We start from the raw sequence: 25,918 nt of genomic DNA, 5'->3' as shown, positions 1-25,918 counted from the left end.
AGCAAATTACAAATTATTTCATGTCACAGAATTTATAGTTAAAACTACAGCATGTTAAATGTTCATATGCCAAAGGTCTGATCTATTATATGATGTATAGGAGCTGCTTCTTTCCCCAGTCCCACCCCTTATCCCCGTTTCTCCTTTTAAGGGAAAAATATATGTTTCCACAAAACTTCAGTTGTGGAATTTGGGAGACGATAAGAAAAATGTGATTTCTAACAGAGGTAACATCCATTATATCTCAAACAGGATCAACCATTGTTTGAAGTAATACAGGAAACTATGCAAAGACACATGCAGGGCATACAGTTCCGAGAAAGGAATGCTGGTCCACAGATAGATCGGAACATGAAGGATGAAGGTACATAACTTTAGGTACATAGTAAAGATTTAGTGATGAGATGAAATTAAACCTTGTAATTGTTCATTTATTTCACAAGTATTTTATTTGTGTATAAAACTTCAGAATATAATAATGAAAAAGATTAAGAGTTTCTGATCTCACCAGTTTAGTTTTAGTTTCTAGAGGAAAGATAAAATGTTATATCTTTTGTCAGCCATTTTGAAAGGTAATTTTGGTGCTTGAATTTATAATCATAACAATAATTGCTAATAACTAAGTGCTTGCTATGTGCTAAGCATTGTGCTAACTACTTTACCTACGTTACTCCCATTTAACACTTCTGAGAACATTGTTCCCTTTTTTATTGATAAGGTGACTGAAGCAGAGTAGTTTGCCCAGAGTCACACAGGTGCTAAGTGGCAGAGCTAGGATTTCATCCATAGTTTGTCTGCCCCATAATCTAGGCTCTTATAAAATACTTTTTATAAACTGGTTTATTTGTATTCAGAGTTAAAATATACTTTTATAACCTCTTTGAAATTCATCATATTCCTATTTTTATGGCACACTGTCATCATCATTAGCCAGTGCAAGGCTAACAATAATTTATTTTATTACTCATTCCCCTAAGAGACATTCCAATGGGTTTGTTGTATATTCATGTATTGTCTTATAAAATATATATTGCTTTAAGTGCATGTAGACCTTTTTTTCAACTTTTTAATTTTGAAAGAATTGGGGATGGATAGAAAGTTACAAAAATGACACATAAGCGTACCCTGAACCCTTCATCCAGCTTCCCCCAATGAGGACATCTTATATAACTGTAGTACAATATCAAGATCAGGAAATAGATATTAGTGTCATACTGTTAGCTAAGCTATAGACCATATTCCTTTTTCACCAGTTTTACGTTAACTCATCTGTGTGTGTGTGTATGTGTGTGTGTGTGTATGTGTGTGTGTGTACTTCTGTGCAGTTTTACCTCATGTATAGTTTCATGTAACCACTACCACAGGTACAGAGCTGTTCCATCACCAAAGAGGTTTTCCTTGTGCTATCCCATTATAGTCACACCAACCACCCCTGGTCTCTAACAACTGCCAATCTGTTCTGCATCTCTATACTTTATCATTTTGAGAATGTAGATAAATGGAATCATATAGTATGTAACCTTTTGAGATTGGTTCTTTCACTAAACATAATTCCCCTTGAGAACTATCCAAGTTGCTGCATTTATCAATATTTTATTAGTTTTTATTGCTAAGTAGTATTCCCTTTTATGAATGCACCATTCATCTTTTGAAGGATATTTAGGTTGTTTCCAATTTTTTTGGCTAATACAAATGGAGCTGCTATTAACATTCATATACAGGTTTTTTTGTAAACATAAGTTTTCATTTCTCTGGGATAAATGCCCAATAATGTGATTGGGTGATGTGGTCAGCACATGTTTTGTTTTATAAGAAATTGCCAAACTATTTTCATTTCACATTCCCACCAGCAAGCTGGATAGATCCAGTTTCTCCACGTCCTTGCCAGAATTTGTTGTTATCACCTATTTTCAGATGTTCTGATAATTGTGTAGACCACTACACATTGTGGTTTTGATTTGCATTTCCCTATTAATGGTTTTAAACATCTGTTCATGTGCTTATTTACCATCCATATCCCCTCATTGATGAAATGTCTATTCATGTCTTTTATCCATTTTCTAATTGGATTGCTGGTTTTCTACTGTTAAGTGTGTGTGGTGAAATACATGTTTACCATTTTATCATAAAGTATATCATTTTAGCCATTTTTAAGTGTACAGTGCAGTGGCTTTAAGTACATTTGCACTGTTTTTCAACCATCATCGCTATCCATCTCCAGAACTTTTTCATCATCCCAAACTGAAACTATACCCAGTTAGCAATAATTCCTCATTCTCTCCCTTGCTAGCCCCTAGTAGCTACTAATCTACTTTCTGTCTCTATGAATTTGACTATTCTAGGTACCTCGTATAAATGGAAGTATGTAATTTTTGTCTTTTTATGTCTGGCTTATTTCACTTAACATTGGTATATCAGAGCTACATATACTATACTCTTATGCCCTTTGTTTAAACACTACCACATTCCTTTCCAGAATTACTGCACCAGTCTCTATTCCCATTAACAATCAAAGTAGCTTCTTAAGTGTCCATATGCCTACCAACATTTGGCATTATCCTCTAATGCCAAATATGGGTGTAAAGCCATATGTAATTGTTTTAACTCGCAATTCTCCTGTTATTGAATTTGAGTATTTGCTCATATGTTTATTGGCCTCTTTGGAAAGTTTCCTTTTCTATAAATTATTTGTTCATGTTCTATGCCTTTACTCATCTTTCTTTTGGCATTCCTGTATTTTTCATGTTGATTATCAGGAGTTGTTTGTTTATTCTAGATATTTGTCCATCATTAGTTTTAGAATTGCACAAACCTTTTCCCAATTTATCTATGGTGTTCTTCACCATATTTCATTTCAGAAATCCTACCCCACCTTCATGTCTCAAAGATAATCTCTCACATTAACTTCTATTAACTATGTGAGTTTGCCTTTTACAATTTTTTTTTTTTTTTTTTTTTTTTTGCGGTACGCGGGCCTCTCACTGTTGTGGCCTCTCCCGTTGCGGAGCACAGGCTCCGGACACACAGGCTCAGCGGCCATGGCTCACGGGCCCAGCCGCTCCGCATCATGTGAGATTTTCCCGGACCGGGGCACAAACCCATGTCCCCTGCATCGGCAGGTGGACTCTCAACCACTGCGCCACCAGAGAAGCCCTACAAATTTTTTTTAAAAGAAACAATTCGTTCCACTTTAATTCATTTTATTTTTGTTCTTATGATTCTTGTTTTCAAGACCTATATCTGTATTAATTTACCATGTCTATGTTCATTTCTTTAACTTATTAAAATCTAACAGAATAAGTAATTTAGTGTGTGCCCCTCTCCCTGAATTCCTATTTGATATTATCTAGGTGGAATTTCAGTTTGAATTGTTATGACTGTACTTCTTTTTGTTTTCTTTGGTTATTGCTTTTTCTTAGGCAACAATAAACTTTTATGTGTAATTTGATCATCTTTTCATTCCATCTCTCTTACTAGTATCCTCTAAGATTTATTTCTTTCCTTATTTGAGTTAATCAGATGAGCTTATTTATTTATGTTAATATATGAAAACCTCTCAGAACAGTGCCTACTACTACAGTGCCTTGCTGTAGTCATTTTATTGTTGCTATATGAGTATCTTTAGTGCTGCTATATGAATGTTTTTAAAGTTGGAACTTACATGTCAAGCGCTCTGAGGCCTTGTATGGCTGGCAGTATTTTTATTATGCTTTCATATTTAAATGACAGATTAGACATAAATGCTTTTTTTCTTAAATGCTTTAGAAAATATTATTCTGTTGACTTCTTGTTTCCAATATTGCTATTGAAAGGTATATGGACCTATACCTTGTTCCATTAGAAGTGATCTACTCTTTCTTTCTTGAAGATTTTAGAACCATCTCTTTGTCTGAATTCAGGATTTTACTCTAATTTTCCTTATCTGTTTCATTTGGTACTGTATGAGTGCTTTTAACCTGAGATCTTTCTTGATTCTAGGATATTTATCATTTTATTTCTTCAAGTATTTTCTTCCTTCTCTTTCCACTTTCTGGGGATACTTTTGTCAGGATATCTTTTGATTTAATTCTATCCCCATAGCTTTTATTTTATTTTATTATTTTTGTGTGTGTGTGGTACGCGGGCCTCTCACTGTTGTGGCCTCTCCCATTGTGGAGCACAGGTTCCAAATGCGCAGGCTCAGCAGCCATGGCTCACGGGCCTAGCCGCTCTGCGGCATGTGGGATTTTCCCGGACCGGGGCACGAACCCGCGTCCCCTGCATCGGCAGGCGGACTCTCAACCACTGCGCCACCAGGGTAGCCCCCCATAGCTTTTAGCTCTTTTTTTCTATTTCCTCCCTTTAACCATTCCTGCTACCTCTGGAGAATTTTTCAATCTTATCTTCCATCTCACTAATTCATTCTTAGCTGTGTCTATCTACTGTTTAGTCCCTTATTATCACTTTATTGTTTTCTTTATTTCAACTATTAAAAATTTCAGACCTAACGTCTCCACTTAGTCATTTTTAATGTCTTTTATTCCTGCTTCATGTTAATAATATCTTACCTATGTCTTTGAGGATATTTAATTTGCTTATTGTATATTATTGGTCCATCTTGTCCCGTAATTCTGCTTCATGTGAAATATGTTACTCAGTTTCTCTTTTTATATAGTCATTAGACTCCTCTGGTATCTAATGTTTATCTTTTCCCAATAATGTTTATCTTATCTTATCTAATGTTTATCTTTTCATATTCCCTTGATTTATCTTATCTAATGTCATATTTCATATCCCTTATCATATTTCATATCCCTTGTTTATCTTATCTAATGTTTATCTTTTCATATTCCCTTGATTATTAGCTACTCTGTAAGCACTGAAAAGAAGCAATCTCCTTAAGTTGTAACACAGCAGCCTTACGAGCCGAGGTGGAATAAAAGTCCAAATGTCTGGTCAGGTCTCACGTATTTTTTGTTTGTTTTTTTTTTGTTTGTTTGTTTGTTTTGGAGGGAGTTGGTTTTTTTTAAGGAATTTATTTATTTTTGGCTGTGTTGGGTCTTCATTGCTGCACACGGGCTTTCTCTAGTTGCAGTGAGCAGGAGCTACTCTTCTTTGTGGTGCACGGGCTTCTCATTGCAGTGGCTTCTCTTTTTGCGGAGCATAGGCTCTAGGCGCGTGGGCTTCAGTAGTTGTGGTCCACGGGCTCAGTAGTTTGTGTCTCGTGGGCTCTAGAGCACAGGCTCAGTAGTTGTGGTGCACAGGCTTCATTGCTCCACGGTATGTGGGATCTTCCTGGAGCAGGGCTCAAACCCGTGTCCCCTGCACTAGCAGGCGGATTCTTAACCACTGCACCACCAGGGAAGTCCTCACGTGTTTTTATTAGTTTCTCCCAAACATTATGTGACTTCTTCACATCAATACCTCACATATACTTCTGTAGTTTCTCCAGGGTTGATTGTGGGGAGGGAGCCAATAGCCTGGAATACTTTGCCAACTCATCAGAAAGTGCAAAAATAAATTTTCTACCCACTTTTTGCATTTGAAACAACCTATTCATTCATAGTCATTTTGACTTGTGTACCTTTTTGTATGTGTTCTTATGACTTTGTAGCTAAATCTCTGAGATTTACTCACTAAACATTGACTATCCAATTATTTAATATCAAATAAATTAAAAAGCTCTTTGCCTTTGTGTCATATATTTAATATCAAATAAACTGAAAAGCTCTTTGCCTTTGTGTATCACTTGACAAACATTTTCCAGAAGCTAGTACCTCTATTCCTAGCTCATAATAGAGGAAATAGGAAGAGGTAAAAGTAGCTTGCCCAAGGACATACATCAACCATCCATTAATAAACATAGGGGGAAGCATTCAATCTCACCAGTAATCAAACAAATTCATGTTAAAGTAGATCACTATATATATATATATATACCACATCTTCTTTATTCATTCATCTGTTGATGGGCATTTAGGTTGTTTCCATGTCTTGGCTATTATAAATAGTGCTGCTGTGAACATTGTGGTGCATGTATCTTTTTGAATTAGAGTTTTCATTTTTTCTGGATATATGTCCAAGAGTGGGGTTACTGGATCATATGGTAGTTCTATTCTTAGTTTTTTAAGGAACCTCCCTACTGAAGTGAGCCAGTGAACAGTTTTGAGCAGGAGTGATATGACCTAACTTAGATATTAAAAATATCACAGTGACTGCACCAACTTACATTCCCACCAACATTGTACAAGGGTACCCTTTTATCCACATCCTCTCCAACATTTTTTATTTGTAGGCTTTTTGATGATAGCCATTCTGACAGATAAAAGGTGATACCTCATTGTGGTTTTATTTTCATTTCTCTATTAATAGCTGTGTTGAGCATCTTTTCATATGCCTATTAGCCATCTGTATATTTTCTTTGGAAAAATGTCTATTCAGGTCTTTTGCCTATTTTTTTATTTATTATTTGGGTTTTTTTTAAATATACTGTGTTATATGAGCTGTTCATATATTTTGGATATTAACTGCTTATTGCTTGCATCATTTGCAAGTACTTTCTCCCATTCTGTAGGTTGTCTTTTTGTTTTGTTGATGGTTTCCTTTGATGTGAAAAAGCTTTTAAGTTTAATTAGGTCCCATTTGTTTATTTTTGCTTTTATTTCTTTTGCCTTAGGAAACAGATCCAGGAAAATATTGCTGTGATTTATGTTAGAGAGTGTTCTGCCTATGTTCTCTTTTAGTTTCAGGTCTTACATTTAGTTCTTTAAATCATTTTGAGTCCATTTTTGTACATGGTATGAAGGAATGTTCTTATCTCATTGTTTTACATGTGTCTGTCCAGTTTTCTCAGCACAACTTATTAAAGAGGCTGTCTGTTCTCCTTTGTGTATTCTTGCCTCCTTTGTCATAGATTAATTGACCATAGCTGCATGGGTTTACTTCTGGGCTCTCTATTCTGTTCCATTGATCTATGTGTCTGTTTTTATGCCAATACTATGCTGTTATGATTACTGTAGCTTTGTAGTATAGTCTGAGGTCTGGGAGGGTTATACCTCCAGCTTTGTTCTTTTTCCTCAGGATTATTTTGGCAATTCAGGGTCTTTTGTGGTTCTGTATAAATTCTAGGATTATTTGTTCTAGTTCTGTGAAAAAAAATGTCATGGGTATTTTGATAGGGATTTAAATCTGTAGATTGCTTTGGGTGGTATGGCCATTTTAATAATATTAATTCTTGCAATCTAATAGCACAGGATATTTTTCCATTTCTTGGAATCATCCTCAGTTTCCATCATCAATGTTTTATAGGTTTCAGAGTATAGGTCTTTAACCTCCTTGGTTTAGTTTATCCATAGGTTTTTGTTTTGTTTGTTTTGTTTTGTTTTTTTACTTTCTGATATTTCATTATTAGTGTATAGAAGTGCAACAGATTTCTATTTATTGATCTTGTATCTTACAACCTTGCTGAATTTATTTATTAGTTCTAATAGCTTTGGGATGGAGACTTTAGGGTTTTCTATATAGAATATCATGTCGTCTGCAAATAGAGACAGTTTTACCTCTTCCCTCCCAATTTGGATACCTTTTTTTTTTTTTTTTTTTTTTTTTTTTGCGGTACGCGGGCCTCTCACTGCTGTGGCCTCTCCCGTTGTGGAGCACAGGCTCCGGACGTGCAGGCCCAGCGGCCATGGCTCACGGGCCCAGCCTCTCCGCGGCATGTGGGATCCTCCCGGACCGGGGCACGAACCCACGTCCCCTGCATCGGCAGGCGGACTCTCAACCACTGCGCCACCAGGGAAGCCCTGGATACCTTTTATTTCTTTTTCTTGTCTGATTGCTGTGGCTAGGACTTCCAATACAGTGTTAAATAGAAGTGGCAAGAGTGAGCATCCTTGTCTTATTCCTGAATTTATCAGGAAAGCTTTCAGCTTTTCACCATTGAGTATTTTTGTTGGCTGTGGGTTTGTAATAAGTGGCCTTTATTATGTTGAGATATGTTCCCTCTATACTTATTTTGATGAGAGTTTTTATCATGAATGAATGTTGAATTTGGTCAAATGCTTTTTCTGCATCTATTTATTTCTTTTTATTTATTTATTTTTGACTGCATTTGGGTCTTTGTGGCTGTGCAAGGGCTTTCTCTAGTTGCGGCGAGCCGGGGCTACTCTTCGTTGTGGTGCGCGGGCTTCTCATTATGGTGGCTTCTCTTGTTGCACAAGGCTTCAGTAGTTGTGGCAAGCAGGCTGAGTAGTTGTGGCTTGCGGACTCTAGAGCACAGGCTCGGTAGCTGTGGCGCACGTGCTTAGTTGCTCCACGGCATGTGGGATCTTCCTGGATCAGGGCTCGAACCCGTGTTCCCTGCATTGGCAGGTGGATTCCTAACCACTGCACCACCGGGGAAGCCCTCTGCATCTATTTAGATGATCATGTGATTTTTTTTCTTTCCTTTTGTTAATGTGGTGTAACACATTGATTGATTTGCCTATGTTGAACTATCCTTGTGACCCTGGAATGAATCCAGCTTGATCATGGTATATGATCCTTTTTATGTATTATTGGATTCAGTTGGCTAATATTTTGTTGAGAATTTTTTCATCTATATTCATGAAAGATAGTGGCCTGTAATTTTCTTTTTTGTAGTGTTTTTGTCTGGTTTTGGTATGAGGGTGACAGTGGCCTAGTAGAATGAATTTGGGAGTGTTCCCTCCTTTCAGTTTTTTGGAATAGATTCAGAAGGATAGGTATAAGGTCTTATTTATATGTTTGGTAGGATTCCCCTGTGAAGCTTTCCACTCCTGGAATTTTGTTGGCTGGGAGTTTTTAAATTACAGATTCAATTTCACTTCTAGCAATCAGCCTGTTCAAATTGTCTGTTTCTTCTTGACTCAGTCTTGGCAGGCTGTATATTTCTAGAAATTTGTCCATTTCTTCTAGGCTATCCAATTTGTTGGCATATAACTATTCATAGTATTCTCTTATGAATTTTTGTATCTCTGTGATAGCATGTATTATTTCTCGTCTTTCATGTCTTATTTTGTTTGTTTGGATCCTCTCTATTTTTTCTTGACGAGCCTGACTAAAGGTTTATTAATTTTCGACAAAGTAACCTAGGTTGTAGGTTTTTCCCTTTCAGGACTGTAAATATATCATGCCACTCCCTTCTGGTCTGCAAAGTTTCTGCAGAGAAATCAGCTGATAATCTTATAGGAGTTCCCTTGTATATGACTCTCTGTTTTTGTCTTGCTGCCTTTGAATTCTCTTTATCTCTAACTTTTGCCATTTTAATTATGATATGTCTTAGTGTGAGCCTGTTTGGGTTCATCTTGTTTGGGACCCTTTGTGTTCCTGTACCTGGATATCTGTTTCCTTCTTTGGGTTTGGTAAGTTTTCAGTCATAATTTCTTCAAATACATTTTTGATCCCCTTCTCTTTTCTCCTTCTGGAACCCCTATATATTGACACATTTTATATTAGTACATAGATCTCATATGTTGCTTTTTTTTCCCATTTGTCTTTTTGTCTGCTGTTCTAATTGGATGATTTCCATTATTCTATCTTCCAGATCATGTATGCATTCTTCTGTGTCATTTAGTCTGTTATTCATTGCTTCTCAAGTGTTTTCTATCTCAGAAATTGAATTATCTCTTCTTTATTGGGTCTTCTTTATAGTTCCTTGTTAAAATGATCCCATGCTTAGATCAATTCTCTTTCTTAATTCAGTTAGCATTTTCATTACTACTAACTTTTTGAACTCACTGGTAGGCTGATTATCTCTGTTTCATTAATTTTTTCAGGGGCTTTCTCTTGCCCTTTCAGTTGGGAGTTCTTTACCATTTCATTTTGCTTAACTTTCTCTGTCTCTATGAATTTAGGTGAAACAGTTATTATCATGGTCTTGAAAGTGTGTTTTTATGTGAGGGCATCCCTGTGTGGACTACATGTGCCAAATATCTTTAGTGTGAGGGCTGGATTTGATGTGGACACAAGCCACGCCTTTCCTCAGGGTGTACTGGCCACTATCACCTTGATATGGGGTGTAGCTGGTCTTGTAGGAGCTGGAGCCTACACAGGGTGTGAGGTGGGATTTCTTCTCTGCTCAGTGGCAGTCACTGCCCTTTCAGGGTCAGGGTCTGCTCCCAAGTTTCTGGAGCAGGTGTCCTGACGGTCAGGCTCGAGTTGGCTCTGTTCCCTTTAAGTGTGTATTTTTCCTTCTCCCCACACTGGGGCCTTTGCCCCAGAGGTGGGGGGGGGTGCTATAATAAGTGGGGCTCATACACTTACAGAGTTCCAGTGTGCTGCCTGTGTAGGCATCCACTCAGACACAGTCCAAGGTCACATTTTTTTCCCCTGTTGTAGTTGTCCCAGATCTAGTGCAAGGTTATGGCCTGGAGTAGGCAGGGCTGAAGCATTCACTCAGCTGGCACTGGGATTCATGGCATTGTGGTTGTGGGAATTGAAGCAGCTTCACTCCTGTCAGAAATCCGGGCTGCTTCTCTGGCACTGTTTGAGTAAGTGCCAACAATGGCCACTGCCACCCTACCTGGACCACAATCCAGGGCCCCAGACTGCCTTCTGTGTCCCTGCATGGAGTCTTTTCCCAGGACCTGGCTGCCATAAATCCAGTGCCAAGCTGTGGCATGGAGTGAGTGGGGCCATGGTGTTTACTCAGCTCAGATTGGGGAGCACAAGGAGGCAATAGCCACTAGGATAGCCCTCTCTCTTCACCCTGTCTTATGGAAAGCCAGCACCCACATACTCCTCACAAGTGGAATCTGGGCTTCTCAAGCCATTCTGTCTGTCCCAGGAGTTCTCCAAACAGCCAAGGGAACTTGTCTTCTCCATATAGGACCCTAGAACTTGGACACCCAGTCTGTGGCTCTACCCACTCACTTCCCAGGGTGAGTGTCTGCCCATATGATCTCCCTTTTCCCTTATTCCCCTCCCAGGGACACAGGTTCCAACCCAATGCCTTTCTTTTCATCCTACTTGATTACATGGGAATAATTTTTGCAGCCTTGGTTGTGAAGGAGTTCTTCTGCCAGGTTCCAGTTAGTTTTCCATGAGAATTTTTCCAAATGTATATATATTTTTGATGTGTTTTGGGAAGAGGGGTGATTTCTACATCCTCTTACTCTGCCATCTTGATTCCCCATTGAAGGGAATCTTTTTCTTCTTTCTCAAAGTTGTTTTGGCTCTTTGGGGTCTTTTATGTTTCCATGCAAATTTTAGAACTAGTTCTGTGAAAAATGTCATTGGTATTTTGATAGGGATTGCATTGAATCTGTAATTTGCCTTGATAGTATGGTCATTTTAACAATTTAATTCTTCCAGTCCATGAGCACTGTATATTTTCCATTAGTTTGTATCATCTTAGATTCCTTTTATCAATGTCTTATAGTTTTCCAAGTACAGGTCTTTTACCTCCTTGGTTAGATGTATTCCTAGGTGTTTTAGTCTTTTTGATGCAGTTGTAAATGAGATTTTTTTCTTAATTTCTGTTTCCGATAGTTCATTATCAGTATATAGAAACACAACAGATTTCTGTATGTGAATTTTGTATCCTGCAACTTTACCAAATTCATTGATGAACGCTAGTCATCTTTTGATGGTGTCTTTAGGATTTTCTGTATATCATATCATGTCATCTGCAAACAGTGACAGTTTTACTTATTCCCTTCCAATTTGGATTCCTTTTATTTCTTTTTCTTGTCTGTTTGCTGTGGTTTCCAATACTTCCAATACTATGCTGAACAAAAGCAGTGAGAGTGGGCATCCTTGTCTTGTTCCTGAATTTAGCAGGAAAGCTTTTAACTTTTCACCATTGAGTATGATGTTAGCTGTGGACTTTTCATATATGGCCTTTATCATGTTGAGGTACATTCCCTCTATACACACTTTGCTGAGAGTTTTTAATCATAAATGGATGTTGAATTCTGTCAAAAGCTTTTTCTGCATCTGTGGAGATGATCATATGATTTTTATTCTTTAATTTTTTAATGCGATGTGTAGATACCACATTGATTAATCTATGAATATTGAACCATCCTTGCATCCCTAGGATGAATCCCACTTGATCATGGTATATGCTTTTTCAAGTTGAATTTGGTTTGTTAATACTTTGTTGAGGATTTTTGCATCTGTGTTCATCATCTCTGAGTTATTTAAATTTTTAATTTTAATTATGAAATATCTCAACATACAGATAATGATGTAAATTATACTTTGAACCTAGAACTGAAATTAGACAGATATTAACAATTGGCTAGATTTTCTTCAGATCATTCTCTTTTGTTTTGAAAAGAAATAAAACACCACAGATACCAGTAAAGTTTCATCTCTATCTCTTTCTCTTCCCTCACTCTCTAGAATTAACAACCATCCTATAATCAGGATTTACTATTTCCATGTATATTTTTGTATTTTGTGTGTTTATGTGTGTTTGAGTATGTGTAAATTATGTATGATATATATTATGTAGCATATATTCAGTATATCATAGTATATACTGTATAATGTATATTATGTATTTTATGTTTTCTAATTTTATACAAATATTATCATATTAGACATAGCCATATAGACATACATGGTTATATGTGTTAGTATTATCTATATTTTAAATTTTACAGAAAAGGCATCTTATTATGCATATCTTTTGCAACTTATTTACTCAGTCATTCTGATTTATCCATTTTGCTTTATGTAGTTCATTAATCTTAAATGGTATAGAGTTTCCCATTATATAACTAGACTAGGGTTTTTCTGTTCCTCTTCTCAGCAGTTTTATTTTCTTGCTATTACAAGCAGTGTTGCAATGTATATTCTTGTATGTGTCTCCATGTTCACATAGGTAAGTATTTCTCTAGAGTGTATGTCTAGAAACGAAATTATTATGTGGTAGAATATGCACATCTTCAACTTTTAAGGTATTACCAGATTACTCTCTAGAGTAGTTGTCCTAATTTATTATATTTTTATAAATGTTTTATTTTTCTTTTTTAGGTTTTAATATAACTGCAGGGGTTGATGAAGAAACAGGATTTGTTTATGGAGGAAATCGCTTAAATTGTGGTACATGGATGGATAAAATGGGAGAAAGTGACAGAGCTAGAAACAAAGGAATCCCAGCCACTCCAAGGTAGTGTTTATTTTTAGTGCTTATATAGTTATATCATTTGTAAAACTACATACTTGTGGAATCTTCTGTTCTATTAACCATGAAATCTTCATGTTAAATCAGTCAAAATCTTCCTTCCTTTCCCCTACTTCCCCTTCCACGCACTCCTTTTCTCTCCCCTAATATACACATACACAATCCTCTTGATATAAGTCATCAAGTAAAGCTATCTGTTCTCTTCTGGACGTTCTCATGGGTTGACTACCTGCAGGCACCTCAAAGGAAAGTTTTATGACTTATTATCCCCATAGTTAAGACATTTCTTTATAACATGAAGTGTTTTCTTTGTAAGTATTTCATTATTATTATCTTTTGTAAATATAGAAAACAACCAGTTGTCCTGTCTTTTATGAAATCCTTTCACTTTCTGAACATTTTCCCCTTAATTTTTAAATCTTTTATCCCATCATTTCTTTTTATGATTTCAAGTTCTTACTACAATATCAAGTCTGAGAAACTATTTTCTTATTCCAAATTTTATCTTCAATCAGAATTGTCAAAAAAAAATATTGAATAGTAGTTGTCATTACATGTTTTACAAATTCTTTTAAAAACCTGTTTATTTTGGTGAGTTATTAGATCTTATACTTCCGTTTCATTTTCCTTAAAAATGAGCTTTCAAATTATGATGTTTACCTTCCCTGACTTTCTTCAATTCAGTATCCCGTATTTTTCTATCTTTTTCACTGGAACTCTATCTCAGTATTCTCTGACTCCTACTTCTGCCTTTTTCCAGCAGCTATCTCCTTTTACTCCATAATCTCTATTCTACTTCATAGAATTTTTTTAAAATACATTAAGTTGGTAAGCAATGGCAAAGTAATAAGAGGAATGATTTCTTTTTTCTTTTAATTGGAGTATAGTTGCTTTATACTGCTGTGTCAGTTTCTGCTGTATAGCAAAGTGAATCACAATTTCTTATATATGCAGTGCACATTCCTATAAAGTGAGGATTTTTTTATAGACAGTCATTTTTATAATGTGTTATATAATTCTTCAAAGCTGTTTTTTGAATGCCCTTTCTTAAAAAAAATATTTATTTATTTATTTATTTGGTTGCACCGGGTCTTAGTTGCAGCTCGCCAGCTCCTTAGTTGCGGAACGCGGGCTCCTTAGCTGTAGTATGCGAATTCTGATTCATTGCAGCATGCATGTAGGATCTAGTTCCCTGACCAGGGATTGAACCCGGGCCCCCTGCATTGGGCGTGGAGTCTTTCCACCGCACCACCAGAGAAGTCCCTGAATGCTCTTTAGATAGTGCTTAATTTACTCATTGTCACAGAGTAAAATTTATTTTTAATTTTAGAGATGGGTCTGCTGTGGAAATTGTGGGCCTGAGTAAATCTGCCGTTCGTTGGTTGCTGGAATTATCCCAAAAAAATATTTTTCCTTATCATGAAGTTACAGTAAAAAGACATGGTAAGCTGTTTCTTTTGTTTACAAAGAAACTCCAAATGTACTGTCTATATTCTTAACCTACGTAATCATCATGTGACTCAACGAACTAGTATTAGAAAACCCTTAAGATTAAGGGGAAAGACAAACCATTAATTTACTAGTATGAAAACTGTAACAAACCTGATTACTAACCATATTTTTATAGCAACTTTGAACTGAGATATGAAGAGCATCATACTTATTTTTTTTCCTCAGTATGACTGTGAGCAAGTCAAGTTTTGGTGAACAATTATGAAATCTTTACATCTCTTTTTCTAGAGCAGTGCTGTCCAATAGAAATATAATTTAAGTCACATACATATTTAAAATTTTCTAGTACCTACATTTTAAAAAAGTTAAAGGAGACAGGTAAAATTAATTATGATTATATTTTTTATTAACTCAATATATACCAAATATTATTTCAACATATAATCAATATGAAATTATTCATGAACTATTTTACATTCTTTTGGGGAGTACTATGTCTTTGAAATGCAGTATATATATAAATATATATATATAAATACAGTATATACTTCTGGCACCTCTCAATTCAAACTAGCCTCCTTTCAAGTGCTCAATAAAGATAATTTTATCAAATGTAAGAGTGATCCAAACAAAGACAAATGATCTGGGATCATTTGTTAGAGTCTAATCCTTTTTTGGTAATACAATGAAAGATAATTTTTAATTTCTGGGTAGTGTTCTTCAAAAAGCCCTGACAGTTTTAAAAAGTGGATAATTTATTGACTAAATATTACTCTTTAGCTGTAACTAAATGTATGGGTTTCTTTGAGTGCCTAAAACTACCAAGTCTTTTGTAATGTTTCAGGAAAAGTTGTGAGAGTCTCATATGATGAATGGAACAGAAAAATACAAGATAACTTTGAAAAGTTATTTTATGTGTCAGAAGACCCTTCCGATGTCAATGAAAAGCATTCTAATCTGGTGCATAAACGTGGCATATACAAAGATAGTTATGGAGCTTCAAGCCCTTGGTGTGACTACCAGCTCAGGCCTAATTTTACCATAGCAATGGTTGTGGTAAGTGATTTGTTCTGTTCTTTCCAAATTTCAAAAATGTTATGATAGGGTTTATTTAGTTCTTTATTCCCATTTGTTTTCAAATTCATTGAATTGCTAAAAAGTGCATTGTTCACCAGCTAGTTTTATATGGTCTTTTCTGATGAATAAAGCATTATGCATATCACCATTAACCTATAACATTTGGTGTCAAAAAATAGAAAATAATGGATGATGACTAATGAAGTTCTTCTCAATAACACACATAGAAAATGATGATATTTGTACAGCACGCTGGCCCAAATGGATTAGGTCGCTGCCAGATCCAGCTGCTTCAGTTAGCCCCAGGCCCTACCCAGCTGTCTTGAAAGCAGAGGGCATCTGTATTTCAGCACACCTGTGCCATGACCAGTGCCTCAGCACACTAGTTGGAAACATCTGGACTAATGAACTAATATGGGTAGCTTCAATTCACATTACGTTTTCTTTGTTGTATTGCACTAATGAGTTCTGTCTAGCCAAGAATTCTGGACTCTCCTTATTTTCTCTATACCTAGTCTAAAAATACAGTAAAATAGAGAAGGTATGTGTTCTTCTATGCCCGCCTAGATGTTGCCACTTTGTCAAAAAGAGTATTAAATGTAGTATTATTAATTATAGTAGAATAAAAAATACTAAGGTACATAATGGTAGCTTTGATTCAGTGTGCATTTGATTTCATTTAACATTTAAAATTAATGCAGATTCTTAGTCACCAATGCTTTCTCTCCTTCTCTACATCACAAGTAAATTTACTCATACTATTGGAGTGCAAATCCTTCTGTATTATATTATGACCCTAAAAGCAAAAAATGAGTTCCAGATGAACTTGAAGCTATTGTAAATCTTCTAAAGAATGAATTATATGGGTTTAAATGTGTTCTGCCTTCACTGTAGCTGTGACAGCTTCATTCTGGAGCTAGTATACTTTCTTAAGTGACACAAGGAAACAATCACCTCAAACAGCTTTCCTAACCTCTAAGGCCAAGATCAGCACTTCCAAGTTGGCCTGATAAGATTAGGTCTGATTAGGCATCTGCACTTTATTTCTGACCGGCACTGTATTTTTAAAGTTTTCGTAATTTTCCAAGTTTATAGTCTATTTTCCAAAGTGGGTGGACACTAATTCTTCTGTGATCTTAAAAAGTTTGTATATTTGTTTTTAACACTCATTAGGCCCCTGAGCTCTTTACTACAGAAAAAGCATGGAAAGCTTTGGAGATTGCAGGAGAAAAATTGCTTGGTCCTCTTGGCATGAAAACTTTGGATCCAGAGTAAGTTATAAGTACTAAGAATTTTGTTCATATTATACTTAATATACAATTATATTCATATTGGCATGAAAAGTTTGGATCCAGAGTAAGTTAGAGTATAAGTATTAAGAATGTTGTGGATATTTTGTTTGTTTTTGTTTTGTTGCGGTACGCGGGCCTCTCACTGTTGTGGCCTCTGCTGTCGCGGAGCATAGGTTCCTGACGCGCAGGCTCAGCGGCCATGGCTCACGGGCCCAGCCGCTCCGCGGCATGTGGGATCTTCCCGGACCGGGGCACGAACCTGTGTCCCCTGCAGCGGCAGGCGGACTCTCAACCACTGTGCCACCAGGGAAGCCCCATGTTGTGGATATTTTATTGCATCAAGCCATAATTTTTTTTGCTTATCAATAAAATCCCTAAAATTGCATTCAAACTGAATTTTTAAAAATCGGTTTTGTATCTTCATTAACATCAGTGTTCAAAATGCCTTTGGCTTGTCCTATATTCAATAATCAGTAAAAGAATTTTAATTTTATAAACTAATATGTCATGAATATTTTCTAATGCCTGTTTTTTCTGACTGTAAAAGTCATACATGATTATCATTAACATTGGAAATATAGATGTATTGTCTCCTCAGAGACAACCTTGATTTTCTAAATTGTTGCTCGTAGTAGTTCCTTCCATATTTCTAAATGGTATGTGTTTGCACCTGTTTCTTGATTCTTTTAAATATTAGACATTATTTGCTTACTGCTTGCGATGACAGATGAGGATTTAACTCTGTCCTTACCTTGCCACAAACCCTTTCCATCCTCTCTAAGTAATTACACCACTATTTTTACTGAAACCAATAAATAATTTTGTTTTTATGATTATGTGTTTATCTCATTTTGTATTTCTTCTCTTTTTCAATTTTTTTTGAGTTTCTAATGACCTTTCTGTATTTCTTCTACTTTTTTGCTTTAAAGCTTGATACCCATCATCAATTTGCTTTCTCTTTCATGTATGAGAGATCCTCATTTTTGTAGTACCTTTACCTTTGTAGATTTTTCCTGACTTATTATGTACTCATTTCAGTCTTGAGATGCAAAATTTTATATGTATGTACTTATCTGCATTCTAGAGTATTCTCAATATTTTCAGAGGTGTTAAGAACCACTGGTCAAAACTAAAACCCACAGTAAAAGCTTACTCATTGCAAGTTCTATCTATCTCACTAAAAGAAAAAAAAAGTAATAATTTAATTAAACAGAGTGTAGATAACTGTCTTGTATTAAATGTTGCAGTGTTTGTAACTTTAATTTGTAAGTATGTGTAAATTGTGTGCATTTAGTTGCTATTTATAATCTAATAATGTACCAAGTTTACTTAATTTTAAAATAACTTCATGGAGAAGTTTAAAAAACAATCTTTCCAATATATAATAATTAATAAAACCTTATCTTTAATGTTTACTAATTCAAATTATTCTGTGTATATTTTAATTGTTATAAGTATATTAGAGGCTTAGTGAAATAATTAAATTCAACCAATATTTAGTGCCTCCTTGAAGGCAAGATATCTGTATATTTTGTATTTTTTGTATTAGGCAGTAAGTGTTTCTTAATCATTCCCTAACACATTCTGAATTCAGTATATACTAATTTAAGGTTAAATGGATGATGAGCTTTAGTCTAGAGATTGGAAAACAAAATAATTTGATTAGTTCTTACCTTTGCTATTAGGAAATTTTTCTAATGCTTTCTGTGTAATGCCTGATCTTTTTTTAACCTAAATTTCAATTATTTTGCAGTGATATGGTTTATTGTGGAACTTATGACAATGCCTTAGACAACGACAACTACAGTCTTGCTAAAGGTTTCAATTATCACCAAGGACCTGTAAGAATTTAATTTTTCTTCTTTGAATTTTCAATTAAAGTTATTTTTCAAATAATTTTTGATATCCACAGCTCTTTTTTTTCCTTCACTTTTAAATTATCTTTTTCAGGAGTGGCTGTGGCCTGTTGGGTATTTTCTTCGCGCGAAATTATATTTTTCCAAATTGATGGGTCCGGAGATTACTTCAAAGACTATATTTTTGGTTAAAAATGTTCTTTCTCGACATTATGTTCATCTTGAGAGGTAAGTCGTCAGGGCATGTAATTTTCAAAATTACTGTTTAGGGGCTTCCCTGGTGGCGCAGTGGTTGAGGGTCCGCCTGCCGATGCAGGGGACGCGGGTTCGTGCCCCGGTCCGGGAGGATCCCACATGCCGCGGAGCAGCTGGGCCAGTGAGCCATGGCCGCTGGGCCTGCACATCCGGGGCCTGTGCTCCGCAATGGGGGAGGCCACAACAGTGTGAGGCCCGCGTACCACAAAAAAAAAAAAAATTAATGTTTAGTCTATTTATTAGCTAGTAAATGGCATTTCCTTAGAATTCATTTCAGTATATTCTATGTGAAATCTGAAAACTTTACTCTTTAACACAAGTTCTATGTAATTTTCACCTTCTTTTAATTATTTTAGGTTGTTATTTAATTTAAAGACTTGATATTGCATGATTTATACATGTGGTGGAATAGTCTTTGGTTTTTAAAATTTAGCTGATATTTTTGGGTATGGTTAGCACAGGATAAATACAAAAACTAAAAGTCTCAGGCTGGGCCTTTTGAGTTAACTGATTTAAAGATATATCAATAAATAATCTTCAGAAATGATTTCATTATAATTAAAATATCAGTGTTGGTGTTTTGTCACCTCCTTTGTCCTAATTATTAGCAGATAAATAGTATCAGAGTTATGTGTCTTTATAAGATGATATAACTCAGTCAAAAGGTATCTTAATTTCACAAGTTCTAGATTAAACCTAGATATATGTACATCTTATTGCTCAGAATAATTATGCATAAATATGCATAAACATCATAGTTTTATCTCCTCTATTATAAGAACATGAGGGACTTCCATCTAGCAACATGAATGTTGTCAAAATTTTTCTTTTTATTTAAAGTTTATTTTCATTAACTTAAGTATAGTCACAGAAACCCTAATCCTGTCACACTTCTGCCTCATCTAGAGATTAAGTCTGAAGTCTGTGTGATGTGAACATTCTTATATTCCATCCTTTACTGGCCAAAGTATTTCTCAATATTTGCATTGCTTTTCTCTTTCTTCCTTTTTTTCCACGAGGAGTAAGAATATCTTGCACTGCAGAGATGATTCTTCTACTTTACCTATAATCACATACCTCCTACCTGTTCCATGACCTTGTCAAATAGTTAGCCTTTCTTGGTATTCCACTTGATGCCTCCTTCCTAAGCTACAAAGATATCTGTCAGCCTATCCTAAAATAAAGTCCCTTCATGCTGTTCCTGCCTCAAGCCTTGTTTTATCATTCTGTTCTCTTTTCAGTACATTTTCTATACAATTAACCTCATTTATTTTTCTTTTCTGACACCCAGTCAGTCATCACCACGTACAATCTGGCTTTTGTTTTGCCCTCACCACTCTGGTGAAGCCACTCAAGAAGATCCTTTCTGGTTCCCAGATCCCATGGCTTCCTTTCAGTTCTCTTCTTTGACCTGGCTATAGTATTTGACATTGTTGCTTTCCTCTTTTCATGAAAAACATTATGCTAGCCACAGCATTAGGCTTCTCTTGTTAACCTAGTAATAGTAACAACTATAATAATAGCAAATAATATTTATTGAGTAGCTACTATCTTCAGATATTGTTCTAAATGCATTCATATAACATTACTCATTTCATCCAAAAAACTATATAAAATAGCTACTACTATTATTATTATCCTATTATTGTTATTCACATCTCCACTTACTAGCTATGTGGCTGTGCGAAAGTTACTTAACTTCTCTGAGCCTCAGTTTCCTCATCTTAAATGGATGTGCTGGTATTGTTTTGAGGATTAATATATTAGTACATGTAACACGGACGAGATACTAACTCAAGATATGAGCTACTGTCTCTATTTTATAAATTAAGCTTAGAAAGTTAAGTAATTTATACAAAGTCAAATGGCAAGTAATTTGGTAGAGCTCTTGCTGAACTCCAGGCAAGCTGACTTCACAGGCTGTGCTCTTAACCACTACACTATTGGCTCTATTTACTGTTTTTCTGGCTTTGCTTCCTGGCACCTAAATATGTTCATTCTCCAAAACTCTATCCTTGATCTTCCTTTCTTTTCTATCTGACTTGTCTTCTGTTATATTTCACCTAATTTCACATCTTCACTCTTCAGGTAATTTTTAACTTTCATAAACTCCACTTCTACTTTTTAGCTACTGATAAACTTGTTACCTCGGATGGCCTTCTGCCATCACTCATTTTCTCTCACACGTTTTTTCTTCCTATAGTTCCCATCTTTGTTACAGTATTACCATTATTCATGCTCTGCAAGCTTAAACACCCCAGGTACTTTTAAATTTTACTTCATTACCTCTCCAGAACATCCAGATAGTTGTCGAGACTTGATTATAGTTCTGTTCCTTCTAACAGCCCACCGTGTTCCTTTCTGTTGCCAATGCCTGATTCGTAACTCATAACCTTTTCTATGGACTAGGCAATAACCTCCATACTTCCACTCTCTTTTCTCCATTTTGGCATATTACCCCAAACAAGATCAATCTTGTGGAAATATAACTCACAATTTTAATCTTATGTTTAAAAATCTTCAGTAACTCCCCACTGGCTACAGAATGAAATCCAAATTCTTTAATTCCCACAATTTTTTCTCAAACTACCTTTCCATTTTTATTTCTTGCTGTTTCCTGTAGCTACTTTTGATAGCATAATATGCTTTAACTATGAGCTTTGGATTCAGATTGAATTTCAAATTCTGTCCTTGCTGCTTATTTTTGCATGTGACTTTGAACAAGTTACTTAACCTCTCTGAATTAAATTTCTTCATCTATAAAATGAGAATAATATCTCATTACTTGCTGTCAAGACTAAATGAAAAGATAGATCAAAAATACTTGTCACCTGTGGGGAGGTGCATGGCCAGCACTGTCCCCACTAAGTCCTCAAGGCTTGTTCTCTTGGCTACATGAGGCTGGAAATGATGGAGTTCCGTGTCACTGCTTTCTACTGCTTTACCCTAATATGTAAAACTTTTTCCTCAATAAATGATAGAATAAGTAAAAAAAAAAAAAAAAAAGTCACAATTCAAGAAATGCTTTCATCTAAAGTGCATTATTACTTTTTAAATTGTCTATAGAATCTGTAGTAATGTCAATACTCTCATTCTTGATATTGATAAGTTGTATTTTCTCTTTTTTTTTCCTGATCTGCCTGGCTAGAGGCTTATCGATTTTATTGGTCTTCTTAAAGAACCACCTTTTGATTTCATCGGTTTTCTTTTTGTATTGGTTTTCAGTTTCTATTTTATTGATTTCTACTCTACTTTTTATTATTCTCTTCTACTTACTTCAGGTTAATTTGTCTTTTTCTGTTTTTTCAAGGTGTAAGTTGAGGTCATTGATTTAAAGACCTTTCTTCTTTTCTAGTATAGGTACTTAGTGCTATAAATTTCCCAGTATGTACTAAATTAGCAATACCCCAAAATTCTGATGTGTTGTGGTTTTTTTTTTAATTCAGTTGAAACACTTTCTGTTTTCCCCTTTGGTTTCCCCTTTGACTCATGTGTTATTTAGAAAGGTGTTATTTAGTTTTCAAATATTTGGGAATTGTCCAGCGATGTTTCTGTCACTGATTTCAAAATTAACTCTATTGTGGTCAAAGAATATATCTAATATGACTTATCTTTCTAAACTTATTGATACTTATTATATGATGCAGAATATGTTCTAACTAGGTCACTAAACTCTTTGCAAGTGAAAAACTGTGCCTCCTGCTGTCGTTGGGTAGAGTGTTCTTAAAATGTTGACTAGATCAAGTTGGTTGGTAGTGTTATACAAAGTACTCACAGATTTTCTGTCTACTTGTTCTGTGAGTTACCTAGAGATGGGTATTGGCATTTTCTGCTACAATTATGGATTTGTCTATTTCTCCTTGGAGTTGTATGGGTTTCTGCTTCAGGTATTTTGAAGCCTTATTATTAGATGCATAAGTGTTTGGAATTATTATGTTCTCTTGATGAATTGACCCTTTTATCATTATGAAATGACTTTCTTTATCACTGGCAATATGCCTGTGCTCCAAAATCTTCTTTGTTTGATATTAATATAAGCACTCCAGATTTTTTGTGTGTGTGAATCTGTTTTTTTAATTGAAGTATAGTTGCTGTACAATATTATATGTTACAGGTGTACAATATAGTGAGTCACAATTTTTAAAGGTTATACTCTATTTATAGTTATTATAACTCCAGATTTCTTTTGATTAGTTATGAGAATGATATATATATTTCCATCTTTTTGCTTTTAACCTTTTTGTGTCTTTATATTCAAAGTAGGTTTCTTATACATAGAGCATATAATTGGGTCTTATTTATCTATGCAGCCTGATAATCTCTTCCTTTTAATTGGGATGATTAGACCATTTACATTTAATGTGATTATTTATATGGTTAAGTATAAATCTATTTGCTTTCTGTTTATCCTGTCTGTTCTTTGTTAGCTTTTTCTTTTTTCCTGCTTGTTTTAGACTGATTATTTTATTTCCATTTTATCTCTTTTGTTGGCTGATTAGCTATTCTTATTTCAGTTTTTTGAATGTTTGCTTTAGGTGTATAGTATACATCTTTAACTTACCATAGTTTACTTTCAAGTGAAGATATAGCACTTCAAGTGTACTATAAGAACCTTAAAATAGTATAGTTCCATTTCTTCCCTTCAGACCTGTATGCTATTATTGTCATCTATTTTGCTTTTACATATATTATAATGCCCATACTACATTGTTATATTTTTCTTTCAATCAGTTATCTTTTGAGGTTATTTAAATAATACAGAAAAAAGTCTTATATAAATACATAGTTGCCAGTGTTCTTCATCTCTTTGTGAATATCCATATTTCCATCTGGTATCATTTTTTTCTGCCTAAGGACTTCCTCTATTATATCAGGTCTGCTCATGATGAATTCTTTAAGCTCTTGTATGTCAAAAAAGTATCTGCCTTCATTTTTTGAAAGGTGTTTTTGTTGTGTATAGAATTCAATGTTGACAAGTTTTTTTCTAGTACTTTAAAGTTGTTGCACTATTTTGACAAGAAATCTGCTGTCATCCTTATATCTAATTTGCCATTAATTTCATTCAGTGTATTTTTCATTTCATACATTGTAGTTTTAATCTCTTGAAGTTTGATTTGGGTCTTTTATATATCTTCCATGTCTCTGCCTAATATTTTGAACATATGGAATACAGTTACAGTAACTATTTTAATGTCTTTGTTTGCTAATTGATTTCTGGATTGGTTTCACTCGTGATATTCTCTTATTATGGTTAATATTATCCTGTTCTTTGCCTATTAGTGTTTTATTGGATGCTAGATGTAAATTTTACTTTCTTGGATGTTGGATTTTTTTCTGTATTTCCATAAAAATATTCTTGAACTTTAGTTTGGAATGCAGTTAAATTATTTGGAAACAGCCTGATCTTTTCAGGACTTGATTTTAACTTTTTTTGGACCTAACCAGAACAGCATTTAGTTCAGGACTAATTAGTCTACACTAATGAGTCAACACTCATCTGAGTTCTCTATCCCATTTCCCTAAAATTACAAAGTTTTCAAATCTACCTGGTGGGAATAAGCACTGTTCCTGACCCTCTCTGAATGGCAGGTACTACTTCATCTAATACTTTTGGGTGGTTCTTTCCGCATCCTTGGTTAGTTTTCTCTTGTGTATTTGCTGATGATTATGCTGCAAATACTTGAGTGGGACCCTTTACATGTCTCCAGAGTTCTCTGTTTGTACAATTATCTCATCTCTAGTACTCTGACCTGAAAATTCTAACTGTCTTGGTCTTTCTGGACTCTCAATTCCATCTCTTCAGCTCAAAGAGTCTGCCAGGATCCACCTGGGTTCCCCTCCCTTTGTCAAATCCTAGAAGCTCTCTCAAGACAGGAAGGTATAGTAATCATAGGACTCACTTCAATTTTTTTCTTATTTCTTAGGAATCATTCTTCTTTGTTGCTTAATATTCAGTGTCTTAAAAACTACTGCTTCGTATACTCTGCTATCGCCACCACATGGACCCAGCTCACCCTGCTCTAGCTCTGATATCCCATGCTGGGGTGCCACAAGACATAGATGCCCTCTTCACCTTCCTTGGGCCTGACAACCCCATGTAGGCCACTCTTATGCATGGATGCTCTCCTTGCACCACTTGGGCTCTGGACTACCCCCACCCTTGCTGTGAACTCCTTCCTCATACCCCCTAGACTCTAACATTCTACGCAGTGCTACTCCTGCTACCCTTCTCTCCTTCCCTCTTCAACTGTAGTTACTGACCTCCTTGGTCCCACCTAATGACTTGAGGAATGAATTTTTCAGAAAGCAAGGGAAAGGGGACTTCTTTATACAAGTATGGGTATCTTCCACGTTCTTGTGTTCATATCCAATTATGAGCAGCATTTAATGGTTCTGTAAGTTTGTTTTGTTTCTTAATTTTGATGCTATATTAGTTTGCTAGGAGTGCTGTAATAAAGCACCACAGACTGAGTGGCTTAAACAACAGAAATGTATTGTCTTATGGTTTTGGAAGCCAGAAATCTGAAATCAAGGCATTTGCAGGACCGTGTTCTGTCTGAAGGTACTAGGGAAGGATCTCTTTCAGCCCTCTCTCCTAGCTTCTGTCATTTCCTTGGCTTGTACAGCATAATTCCAGTCTTCTCAAGGCATTCTCCTTGTGTTCATGTTTGTGTCCAAATTTCCTTATTTTGTAAGAACACCAATCATATTGGATTAGGGGCCCACCCTGATCCACCTTAACTAGTTACATCTGCAACAACCCTATATCCAAATAAATACACATTCTGAGGTACTGAGGGTTAAGACCTCAACATATGAATTTTGAGGGGGACACAATTTAGCCCATTATAGAT

General features: G+C 35.4%; 1 protein-coding gene across 3 annotated transcripts in view; it reads left to right on the top strand.

Moving 5' to 3' along the window:
• AGL (amylo-alpha-1,6-glucosidase and 4-alpha-glucanotransferase) overlaps positions 1-25,918 on the top strand; it is a 79,602-nt gene that overhangs the window by 50,157 nt on the left and 3,527 nt on the right. For all 3 annotated transcript variants that reach the window (XM_030868785.2, XM_060302295.1, XM_060302303.2), the window contains exons 27-33: positions 253-364; positions 12,982-13,117; positions 14,463-14,575; positions 15,429-15,640; positions 16,835-16,932; positions 18,707-18,794; positions 18,904-19,037. In XM_030868785.2, coding sequence (XP_030724645.1) covers positions 253-364; positions 12,982-13,117; positions 14,463-14,575; positions 15,429-15,640; positions 16,835-16,932; positions 18,707-18,794; positions 18,904-19,037 — 893 coding nt within the window. The remainder of the gene's footprint in view (positions 1-252; positions 365-12,981; positions 13,118-14,462; positions 14,576-15,428; positions 15,641-16,834; positions 16,933-18,706; positions 18,795-18,903; positions 19,038-25,918) is intronic.

The sequence above is a fragment of the Globicephala melas genome, chromosome 1 (assembly GCF_963455315.2).
Source record: "Globicephala melas chromosome 1, mGloMel1.2, whole genome shotgun sequence".
Classification (NCBI taxonomy): Eukaryota; Metazoa; Chordata; class Mammalia; order Artiodactyla; family Delphinidae; genus Globicephala; species Globicephala melas.
Note: the sequence above shows the minus strand (reverse complement) of the source record. Positions and strands in the feature narration are given on the sequence as shown.